The 12871-nt window shown below is 36.7% G+C and overlaps 1 protein-coding gene across 2 annotated transcripts in view; it reads right to left on the reverse strand.

The window, feature by feature from the left end:
- The window catches only part of PLCB1 (phospholipase C beta 1), a 667363-nt gene that overhangs the window by 166913 nt on the left and 487579 nt on the right, over window positions 1–12871 (reverse strand). For both annotated transcript variants that reach the window (XM_044748183.2, XM_044748184.2), the window contains exon 10: window positions 9252–9398. In XM_044748183.2, coding sequence (XP_044604118.1) covers window positions 9252–9398 — 147 coding nt within the window. The remainder of the gene's footprint in view (window positions 1–9251; window positions 9399–12871) is intronic.

The raw sequence follows: 12871 nt of genomic DNA on the forward strand, positions 1-12871 counted from the left end.
GAAGAAAACATAACAGTAAATCATTGTGACCTGGATTAGGCAACGGTTTTGTAGGTATAACACCAACAGCACAAGCAACAAAAGAAAAAAGAGATGAGCTTCATCAAAATTAAAATTTTTTGTTAGCGGAGCTGAAATATTCTAGTGAAGTGATGAGAATTGTAATAATCAAGGCACCTGAGAGGTCTGAGGGCAGGAATGGAAACTGAACCATTTCTGTTTCACATAAGAAGTCAATGGAAGATGCGAATTTCTTGATAATTATTTTTAAAAGTTTAATAATAAATAACTTTCAAAACAAGTCCACAATCAACATACAAATCGAAGTCTTTGGTTTTCCACATTAAAGATTTTCTCTGACTTATACTCTATTAGCCTCCATCACTTTATTTTAAATAGTCAATTAAAAGATGACATACTGATGAAAACTATCAAAATGACTCTGAAATGGACAAGATCTGCCCAGTGCAGACACTCAGGACAAAGACAATGGGATTAAGCCAATTGGCTTAATTTTATTTTTATATGCATGTCACAACACCCAACCATCAGCATAACAAAAGGATGACATTCTTGAGTTCTATAAAGCCCTAGAAAATGCACTGAAAGGCTGATTAAGTAGGTTTGCATAACCACTTTTCTCTATTGAAAAAATAGGGCATTTTAAACATACAAATGTGTTTGTAAAAGCAGAAATGCTGACAAAAAATGTCAAAAGTTCATGATGCTAGACAATCAATTTGCCGTTTATGATTGACTCCAAGTTTATTGTAATAAAGGTCTTGTCTGCATAAAGGGCAAGGGGACAGTGGGAGTGACGGGGAAAATCAGTCATTTATATGTTATTCTCAAGCTTAAGGGAGGACTACTTTAGCTGAAGGAAATGAAGAATTCAAAGAATTATCAGGTTAACTAACTAAAAATGCTACCTCCAGAAGAAAATTGCGCTGCTATTAAAGAGTAGAGCAGATTTTCTTGCATACTATCTAGGAAATTGTTTAACTATATTACTGGCTATATCCAGTATCATTACATAATGTGCAATCTTTGAGTCTATTTAATACTTTGTTGAGTGTTACCAACTTCAGTAGAGAAGTTGCCATGAATTTATAAGCTAAATAATGGTTAATGGTAGATTGAAGGAAATAAATCCTTAACCTACACTAGAATGTTCTATCATAAAAGATTCAAAGACTTTCTAGAAACATTTCTTTAGATTTGCTTGCAAAATTGTATTAAAGAACAAATAGAAGGAATTTGATGTACTTTTTGAATGTTGATCAGTTAGTTTTGAAAGACATGGTAAGCCCTGGGGTTGAGTTTGTGAGATGCAAGCGAATCTGAAAACAAAGAAAAAAAGCCTAAAGAATGAGAAGGCGTGTGTGTCTGTTGTGTTTACCATCCAACACCTAAGCCCAAATGATCCCTCCAAGGTAAACTTGTTGTCTATTCTTAAAATGAATAATCTTTATTAGAAATGGAAGTCTCCCAAAGACAGCATATTTTGAGAAAACTCACATTTATCCATAATTGTCCTATTTCTTGGAGTGCATATTAGGTTCCCTCTGTGTTTTCCTTTGTTTATGGAGATTTTTTCTAAATATATGTAATAATATTCTCCATTATTCTTTCCTTTTCTGCCAAAAGCCTCAAAGCTGTTTTATTTTTCTTTCCTAAAATCCTAAGTCCTCATTATTTTATCCCATTTGCCCACTATATTTCCATTTGATTAGATCCAATAAATACAGCTTCTGGGGCCAGGGGATTGCCAGGGGTTAGAATTAATGATATGTCATGAGTCACTCAACCTGTGTTATTTCTGAAACTAGTATCTGCCATCATCTCTGCCTGGCTGTGAACACCCTCTGGAGGACATTCCAAGCCCATGATTGAAGTTGAGAGCCGAAGCTCCATCTCAGATTAATTCATAATACTGCCCCAAGTTACAGCTCTGAAACTTCTCACTTGACTGCATTCATTTTGGGTAGCTGGCTACATTCACTTGAGCTTTGTCTCAGATTACCCAAGGCATCCATGGTTGGAAGATACCAGAAAACTGAAAATAACAGTCCCTTTATTAACACAGGCTTCTGAGGAATTTTTCACCTTACACAGGGTGATGATTAACTGTCTATATTTACCATTATTTATTGTCTTCAACTTCCAGGATAAGAAGTTTCCAGAATGTGATGCATTTGTTAATTCAGTGGCTTTCTTCAATAAACACTGTCTCCTTAAGTAAGTGGAGATGGGGACTATGTTTCCTTGCTTTCAATGCTGTTAACAGCCATTCACGTAATTCCACAGCTACACTTGAGGGAACTGTCCAAAATACAGAGGCTACGTTGTTCATCTTGACCGTCGCTAGGGGCATTGATTTGATCTGATCTCTCTGTTCCATAGTATATGCCAGCTGCCCCAGTGAGACCATGAAGCTCGCTTGAACATAGATCCATTGGTCATGAGATGGCTTAGGTGAGAAAGCGGGAAAACAATTTTAAGCATATGCCTTACTGATTATAGGAGTCTCACCATTAGGATCTGTGCCCATTCCCAAACACAGTCTCTGTGGGAAGCAAAATACTGGTTGTTGGGGATCCAAAAATGAGGCAAGACATAGTCCTTACCCTTACCATTCAGGTAGGGAGGCAAGTTCAAATAAAATAGAAGGTTCTTATGTGGCAAGGAGTTTAACTCTCACTTCAATCTTATACTTCTGGTTGCCCTTTCTTTCTCTTTCTCTTTGCCAACAGAATATTCTATTTAGGTTCTGATATGCTTCAGGGTCCCCTCCCCAGCCCTGGGATAAATCTTAATTCTTCTCAGTCAGTCATAGTCGTTCTGTGCCCCATTTTAGTGATTAATGTGGGCATTGCTGTGTGGTGCAACTCTGGGCTACATCTAATAGGGCTTAAAGGAAAATCTACTGGATTGGGTAGGGGGACCTCACTCTTACAAAGGGCCACAAGACAAGGACTTTCCCTGTGCCACATATGGATATTATTTCATAGGGAGGCAATGTTGGGGATGCACAGTCGTCCTGAAACCATGAGAGGAGCAAAAAGATGGAAAGCACCTGGGTCTCCAATGACATCAATGAATTCCTGATTTAATCAACCCTCAGCTGCTCCACTTCTGGACTTCTTATTGTGTGAGGTAACAAATTCTTTAATATTTAAGCCATTACGTAATAGCATCCTATTACTTACAGCTCCAAATACTCTGGTTGTTTCAATTTATCTTCATTTTACAAATGAAGAAACTGAGGCTCAGAAGAGTTAATTTACTTAAATGCAAATTTAAACTTGGTCTGTTTATTTGCTAAGCTCAATTTCTTTCTATTCTACCACCCAACTTTCATAGGTCTTTATGTACTTTAAACCAAAAATAAACTATAAAAGGTTACATGTGCTAAAGGCTAAATGAGTGGGAGAGATGTGAAAAAAGGGAGTGACACTCAGTCTGGGTTGGTAGTAGATGACTGACAAGGGTAAATTATGCCTTGAATCATTTTTAGAACTTTTCTGCAGCCAAGAACATATATGTGAGAAGGGAGCTGAACAATTATTTGATACATTCAATCAGATAATTTAATGTATCAGAGGATAACTAAAATCGGAAATCTAATTTTTTCTAAGCTGAGTAAGAATGCTAATTATTTAGAAATATACCACTTTGCTTTGCATGTTTATATAGAGTCATTATCTCCTGAATGGTTTGGAGTATGGGAAAATTTATGAAGAGCTGAAAAAGTATAGGTTGAAATGACTGCTTACTGTTCTGTCCTGAGAGAATTTTGTTTGGAGAGATAAGGGTATATTCCTCAAGGAAAAACAATAATTTAAAACATAATCACTACTTGATGCACTGCCAAGACTATCCAAAACCTTAGAATATGACCATCGTAATTAAGAATCAACTCATTCTATGCATATATTTCTCTCAATGGTCCGATTTATGTTTCCTTCTGGGTGTCTCGATGGTCAACAAAGGGGCAGTAATGAGTAGAGAAATAAACATAATGATAATAATGCATTGCTAAATTGCTTTGGTTTTTACACTGTATATTTAATTTTTACAGTCTCTTTGAATGCTCAGAAGAAAACATTCCGAATATCGAAATTCTCCTTATTTGAATTTAGAGTGGCATTTCTCAGGAATGCTAGTTCTTAAAATGCTCTAAGAAAAGAAGTAGAGTGGTGATGGTGGGGGGAGGAGAGTTAGTCATAACTTTGATGTTTGAGAATCTGTAAGCTTTTTTCCCTATATTCAAAACATACTGTGGTAGGTGCCAATCTTTGTTCATATCTAGCATTTTTTGCACTCATCTGAGTAGGAAAACTTTCCTTTTTCCACCAAACACCCCTTATATGAAATGTTTCTATAGAAAAAGTTTCTACTTCTTCTGGAAATGCCTTTGAAGTATAAAAACTAACTCATTTTCTAAGTATTGATTTTAACATTTAATTGGATTCTGTTGGGTTATACATTGGTTATAATTTTCTTTTACAATAGTTTTAGTTGGCTTTGGGAAGTCTGAATTTTTATATTATTAATGTTTATATTTATGCAAAGGTCTCTGAGAGATAGGAGTTCCTCATTAGGTTTATCTATAATTAAAACAAGGATACTAATAATCTCATATGAAGTAAAACCAAATTTTACCCATAAGTCAAAAGAAGATTTGAGGTAAAACCTAATGAGGCTGTATTAGAATTGATATGTAGTTTTTTGGGTTAATTATATGGAATCTCCTTAATTCCCCTGCAGGAAAATAAAAAACTTTGCTACTGGGACAAGGTAATATTGTGAGAATGTGGATTTATGTAGGGTACATAAAAACCTGGGTATAATAACACATGGCTTAGAAAAGTGAGCAAGATAAGTTAAAATAAACCCTAAAGATCAGAACACGATTTAACATAGGCAGCATAGTTTTAAAAATTGAATATTGGAAAATATATGAATTCTAATACTACTAGAAATTAAATAATGGAAGAAAGAATTGGTTTACCTAGTCGGAAACCAGGTACATCAGATGGTGGTGATATGAAGGCATTGTACAGAAATTTGGGGACAGCTATTCGAGCTCTTTCTTCATCAAAAAATAGAGTGGACCCTTCTCTTTCCCAGTATCTGACAGCTCCACATTTTGAGAACTACTGGCCCTTAATATGCTCACACCCCAAACCAAAGTGACACAATGGAGCCAAATTCTCTACAACATCTGTGCTTACCCAGTTATTCAGAGGGAGGGCAAATGAGTGCCTCTGGAAGAAATTAATTGGATTAAAAATCCTTAGAAAAATGCAGTTAAAAAAAAAACTGCAGAGAAAAACTGAACAGTATCCTGTAGTTTTATTGTTTAACATCGAACAGTTTTCTTAGAGCTATTATTGTGTGGTCAGTAACGCAAATGAGTAATTATGTATAATTTGTTAGGTATCAAGATTGATAAAGGAAGCACAGCTATAGAACCAAGAATTTAAATTGGAAGATAGAAGTGCAAATATTTATGTGAATTTGTGCCTTAAGAAGAAAAAAGAAAAGTATCTTTTCCTGCTTTGTTCACTGAAATGGTCCAGAAACAACATTCCATAGTGCAGGGTCCAAATTGTTGTCACCCAAATAATTTTTTTTTCTCAATGAACCCTGAAAGGAACCAGAACCAGGGTTCATTGGGGGAAAAGTCTGATTCTATGTGTGGCACAAAGAAGGACAAGGTGAGCCTGGAAGATCTTTATGGTCCAGAAAGGAAGGACATTTTCAAAGATCAACAGGTCACGTCAAGAGGATATAGAAGCCAGCCTAAAAAATGTTTCCACTGACCAAAGCTCAGATAATTTGAGCATCAAAAGGAGAATAGTGCCTGTGGTTGTGTGAACATACATAAAATCTGAAAACCGTAAGTCCATAATGATATGCAGAAAGAGAAAAATTGATATATTCTGAAAGAAGGTAAAAAGAATAGAATGTATATCCAGTCAATCTTGGAATTCATTCATTTGGGTATTATGGCCTCATTTATTATATGACAAATGATATAGATACTAATGAATTTAAATACATCAGTTGGAAGGCACATTTGGACTTAAAAAGGACCGTTGGTAAAATGACTGCATATTGTGACTTCCAGGTTGATGAAACCACACACAATGTCCAAAACTTAACTGAACATACATTTAAGTATTTTTAAGAGTCTTGTAGTCCTAAGTATATGGTAAATGCAAGATTCCATCATGTGCTAAAGTCATTAAAGTTATATTTCAAAGATCTAGAGTCTTAACTTGAGGTTCTGTAGACCCCCTCTAACTTGGATGGGAAAAAAGATTACATCTTCAATTTAAACATCTATGTGAAATTTAACATTCTCTTCAGCTATGCATGTAGGTCACAAATCACACTAGTATTAGCAGGACCCGTGACTTTGTCACCAGTAGAAATCACAGATATTTTCATATCATATTCCAGTTGTTGCAAATATCACAACATATTATTTATACTAATTTTACATTGTGTTCATAAAAATATATATCATAAATTTGTTAATATTTTTTAGAAATATTTCAGCAGAATTTATTTCCTCTTTAATCCTATTACTTTATTTTATGCATTTAACACGATGCTTAGAAAGTTCCATAGTCTTCACCAGACTGTCAAATAGGTCAGTGGTACCAAATAAGATTAAGAACCCCTGAGAATGAAAATAATGCTTTGTAATGGCTTATCAATTTGAGTGGGAGCTGCAAGATTTTTGTAGTAGGCCTAAGAAACTGAATCCAAGGAAGTGAGCTAAGTAGACACTCTTCTTTCGAAGTTACGAAACCTGTATTAGTTCTGAAACAGGGTAAAAATATTTTGACACTTTTCCCATTAAGAGCTGTGGTCCATGTCCCCTGTCTTTGAATCTGGGGAGGCTTGTGACTGTTGACAAATAAAGAAAGAAGTGACAGTATAGAACTTTGGAGGCTAAGTGCAAAAAGGCAATTAAGCTTCCTCCTCATTCTTTGAAACACTTGTTCTTGCAGCCATGAGCTGCCATATAAAAAGTCCACTTATCTTGGGGCTGCCATGCTGTGAGGAAGCCCAAGCCGCATGGAGAGGCTTCTTGTAGGTAATGAGGTCAGCAATCTTGACTGAGCCCAGCTGTCGGGTAATCCCAGCCCAAGTGCCAGGCATGTTGATGGAGAATCCTCCAGAGGATTCTAGCACCCAAGCTGTTTGCATCAGCCCCAGGCATTCACTCCCCAGCTGAAGCCTTAGACATGAGAAAGCAGAGACAAGCCATCTCCTCTGTGCCCTGTCTGAATTCCTGGCATACAGAATATGGATCAAAATAAAATACTGGCTGTTTTATGCCACTGAGTTTGTTTTGTTTTGTTTTGTTTTTTTGCAGAGAACGGTTTGCCCTGAGCTGATATCGATTGCCAATCTTCCTCTTATTATTATTTTTTTCCTCTTCAACGCCCCAGTGGATGGTTGTATATCATAATTGTAAGTCCTTCTAGTTCTTCTATATGAGCTGCTGCCACAGCATGGCAACTGACAAACAGGTGGTGTGGTCCCATGACCGGGAAAAGAACCCAGGCCGCCAAAGTGGTGATAGCGCTCAACTTTAACCATTAGGCCGTCAGGGCTGGCTCAGTGCCACCGAGTTTTGAAATGATTTGTTATGCAGCAAGCAATGACCAGAACAGAGTTTCGGATGAGCCAAAAATGAATCTAGTTAGTTTTATGGCACGACTATCTCTTAGTAGATAATGTCAGTTGAAACAGAACAGGCCACCAGTAGCCAGAGAGCTATCCAGTTTTCAGGAAGAACACGCAAATTGTGTTCAACTGGCTGTAGAACTCAGACTATGTGATTCTGACTAGGTGGTCTCAGATTATGAGGAATCATCCTGAGATAGACTATTCCAGCTCTCTGGAGGCTACTTTGCTCTGTCCAAGAGTCCTTTCTATTCTAAGCTATTTTTCACTGAGTGTGGGATACCAGGCCAGTGCTGGACTCCGCACCAACACAACATGCCTTTGAGCTAGGATGAGTGGACCTCCTTACGGAATTCAAAAGAAAAAACTGCTTAGTTGCCAGATGGCTGAAACCTGTGAAATTCTCATGAATATCTAGTGCCTGGATCTCCCTTGTCACTCTACACACAGCATTGCTGGTCTACGCTGCAACACAAACCACACACCCCTGGACAATGAGCACATCAAACCTCCCCCAAGGCATGGCGAGCATCTACAACGCAGAGATGCCAAAGGAGACCCCAGACCTCGGTTGTGTTGTGAGTCTTAGGGTCTGGCTATCTTATATTCCTTTGGATGATGGACTGTGCGAAGCAGGAGAATTACATGGTTTTCAAAAAGCTTTCTTTTTAACCAGTAGATTTTTTACAAAGTCTTTTCAAGGCTGGTAATTAGAGATCTGCCATGCAGAAAGTATTCCGCAAGAAATTTATTTTGATTATAAAAACACTTTCAGGGGCTGGCCCCGTGGCCGAGTGGTTAAGTTTGCGCGCTCCGCTGCAAGCGGCCCAGTGTTTCGTTGGTTCGAATCCTGGGCGCGGACATGGCACTGCTCGTCAAACCACGCTGAGGCAGCGTCCCACATGCCACAACTAGAAGGACCCACAACGAAGAATATACAACTATGTACTGGGGGGCTTTGGGGAGAAAAAGGAAAAAATAAAATCTTTAAAAAAAAAAACACTTTCAGCTTATAACATTTTTATTAAAATTTTTTCTTATAAACCGTATTGAGATATATATACATACATATATTTACAACAAAGTACAGATTATCATTCACAGATCAATTTGTTTACGTCTAAGCCCTATTCCACCTTGAGCAAAATTAGCAATTTGCCCTGAGCAGAAGTTATTAAGGGCTTCAGAATCCCTTCCTGTAGAAGAAAACAGTCCAGAGAACTAGGTAGGATTGTAAATGGCTTGAAGTCCGCAGAAGAATGAGTTCCGTTACACAAAAATTCCATTGGTCTGCAAATGGATACATTTTAGAAGACTTTAAACTTAGAAAGAGATAATGTTGTGGAGAAATGACAATATTGCTTCATAAACCTAAGGCTATAACTTACGCGGGGAGCCCCTGGTTGTGGAACCTACTGCTCAGAGGCACTTCACAGGAAACAAAAGAAAACACACCTTCACTTTCGAACAACAGAAAGTAGAAGTTGGTGAAATTTGGTGAGACTGGCTAAAGTAATAGTGAAGGAACTATAAATTCGTACCTGTGAGGTAGGTGTTGTGTGAGGAATTAATGAAATAGTGAGAAAGAGGCTGAGACATATCTTCATTCAAATCCAGTTTCTCAGGTGAAACGACTCCATTTTCTTCTCCGCTCAGATAGCGCATGAATCCGTCCACTGATATCTGTCCTGGAGGAAAGGAAGAGTTAAGAAGAATGTGAATGTATTCTTTTTATGGGTTGCTGGTATCACGTTGCCTTAGCGTTTTTTTCCAGAAAATTCTGGTAGCATCCAAGGTAGAAGACAGTGGTCACAATTGCATTTTAATATGGAAAAACAGTAGTCTAGGATCACACTATCTCCAAATACCACAGATAATAGAGAAAATGTGGTTACATGAACCTCACTGACTTTCATAGGATTTCAATACTTAAACACCGATCTCCTGTTTTTTTGTTTTTTTGGGTTTTTTTTTGTGAGGAAGATTGGCCCTGAGCTAACATCTGTTGCCAATCTTCCTCTTTTTTTTGTTCTCCCCAAAGTACATAGTTGTATATCCTAGTTGTAAATCGTTCTAGTTCTTCTTTGTCGGCTGCCATCATAGCATGACTTGATGAGTGGTGCGTAGGTCAACAACCAGGATCCGAACTGGTGAACCCCGGGCTGGTGAGGTGGAGTGGGCAAATTTAACCACTCAGCCAATGTGCTGGTACCAAATCTCCTGTTTTTAAATATAAGAATGGTTATCAACTTTATGGATGAACACCAAAATATTATTAGTGCTTATATCTGGATAATAGAATTAGTGGTGAATTTCCAAATTTTCTATTAGGAATTTATCTTACTTTTATAATCAAAGAAATTACTTAAAATGAAGCAAAAGTGTTTTCAAAGAATGATCTTTTCTCTGAAACAGAAAATAAAGAGGACCACAGATGAATCTCTCCTGGGACCACGAAATCGAATGCTCATAGAAAAAGGTCTTTACATTTCTCATTTAGAATGACTTTACTTCAAATGGAAGAAATATGAGTTACACTTTAGTTTAGTTAGATTCTATTTAGATTTTTTCTTTTGGGTTTATCTTTCTGAGGTGACTAGCACTAAATAATGAGATTATTCTTTATCTTTATCATATTAATCTTTGTAGAATACATAGAAAGAGCCATCTTCACTATCTGGTCCATCACCACAGTTTGTTTCTTTAACTTTAACAATCAAAGCTTCAAAAAAACAGCACATTTGTGGGTAGTAGAGACCTTGCCAGGAAATGTTGGAGGGTAGTATTTCTCTTTTTCTTGTTGAAACAGTTTTGTATTAATATAAAAGTGGTATACCTTCATTGAAGAAAAATCAGGAAATGAGATGAACAGGGAGGAAAAATAAATCTTTTTCTAAACATGCCTAACTCTTCTTTCAGGGCAACTACTGTAAAAATCTTGAAGTGTATCTTTACCTTCCAGAAAAAAAAGTGTCATGTGTGTTTAATTCTTTTATGAAAATGCAGTCATATATATATACATATATGATTTAGTAACTTCTGTTGTTTGTATTAACTGGACAATATATTATGAACATTTTCATGTGAAAATAAATATTTAACTAAAACATATACTATATATTTATATTTTATAAATTAAAAATATATAACCATAACTTGACTGAGCATATTCCATTATCTTTGAACATTAAAGTTGTTTCTAATTTTTCACTAGTATAAATGACATTGCGTTGAATACTCTGGTAGTTAATTCTTGTACAATCTCTTAATTATTTTCTTAGGAGGATTCCCAGAAATAGAATTGCTAGTTCAAAGACTTTGAAGGCTTTTAAGGCTTTTAGTACATGTGACCAATTTGCTTTCTGTTGAAGTTCTAGCGATTTACTCTTTCACCAATGGTTTTCCTTCTCTTCACCCCTATACCAAACTCATATGTAAAAACACGGTCTCTCATAATCTAATTTTTATTAATTTGAGCATTACTTATTCTTGAATGGTAAGAGGTGTGTCATCTGTAAATGGTAAAGCTAGCATTGACTATTTACCATAGTGTAAATCTTTTCACATCCAATAAATTTCTCAAAATGACTGATGAGTACTTTTCTCAATTCTGGAAACATTATAGCTAAATCACCTTTCATATTTTCCAGAAATAAAGAAAGAAAAAGAAAGAAACTTGGTTTGGCTCAGTTAACGAGAAGAGCTGAGTTTTATGAAAGAAAGTTTTTCCTAAACAAACTTTTAAATAGGAACAATTATCTGCATTATAAACTCCTTAAAAATAAACTCTAACATATACCTTGATAATTTCAATAATGATAAAAGAGCTAAGATGGTCTCTTGTATTAGAAATAAGAAATATGACATAAAGGTCCTCACACTGGCATACCTGTGTGACCAATTTTGAATAGATGCCATAGTTTATGTCTCCAAATAACCATCACCAACAACATGATCCTTCCGCTCATGCGGCCATTGATGAGGTCACTTTGGTTAGTGCCTTTGCAGCCTTCGTTTTAAAATTTGTTTACAGTGGAATGCATATATCATTTCAGATTGGTTTTGATTTTTGGAAACAAACCAAAGTCAATGCCACTTAGGGCCAAAGCTATTTCAATAGATGGCTTTTAAAACTATGTTAGCATCTAAAACACATTTGGAGGCTTTTTTTTTTTTCCTGAGGCAGATTAGTCCTGAGCTAACATCTGTGGCAATCTTCCTCTACCTTATATGTGGGTTGCTGCCACAGCATGGCTAATAAGTGGTGTAGGTCTGCACCTAGGATCAGAATCCAGGCTGCCAAAGCAGAGCGCACTGAACTTAACCACTACGCCGCAGGGCCAGCCCCAGAGGTGATTTTTTTTTAATCTAATTTCTTTGTAGTCTTTTTTCTTTCTGTGACAAGTCCATTTTGTCAGCTTCTTCTCAAACTAGGCTCCATTCCTCCCTCCTTCCCTCTTTCTCTTCCTTCTCCCCTTTCTCCTTACCTTCTACTCATTTAACAAAGATTTACTGAACATCTGCCATGTGATGTATACACAGACAAATACAGCACAGTAAAGCACAGCCTTTGCTTCTGAAGAGCTCACAATCGAATAGGAAATAAGACTATTCACACCTGGAGAACCAGGCATGCGCTCCTCCAAAACAGGGTGTATATTTGTATCTTCGTCATCCCTGGAATCTACCACGATGCTTTGTGCACAGTAGGTGTTAAATCAGCATTTCTTTTTGATGATTAGTGATTCAAAATAGAAAATAATTTCTTCTGAAACTGGAAGATCACCAAGGATAGCATAATTTTGATTCTTTTATCTGATTAGGTTGAATCATATGAAATTGCTAATGTTTGGCATTTTTAACCTATGCAAATGACAATTTCATACAACTCAGCCTCTAACTTGCCTCTTCCTCAAGGGACAGGGTAAATGTAAGTGTCTTTAGGGGCCAGCAAAGGAAAGTAATGTGACTGTGGAATAATGTGTGCCCCAAAGCACTGTGGGTATGTGTACACTTCTTCTAAAGGCATGCAAATAACAACAATAAAATACTGTGTGACCAGACATATCATCTTATGGTGCAAGATTTGACCATGAGGCTGCCAGTTCGTGTCTGTTATCTTGCAGGAATAAATATCCTTCGGTCTGATCAGCAACTCTTA

This window comes from Equus asinus, chromosome 15, assembly GCF_041296235.1.
Source record: "Equus asinus isolate D_3611 breed Donkey chromosome 15, EquAss-T2T_v2, whole genome shotgun sequence".
In the NCBI taxonomy this organism is placed as follows: Eukaryota; Metazoa; Chordata; class Mammalia; order Perissodactyla; family Equidae; genus Equus; species Equus asinus.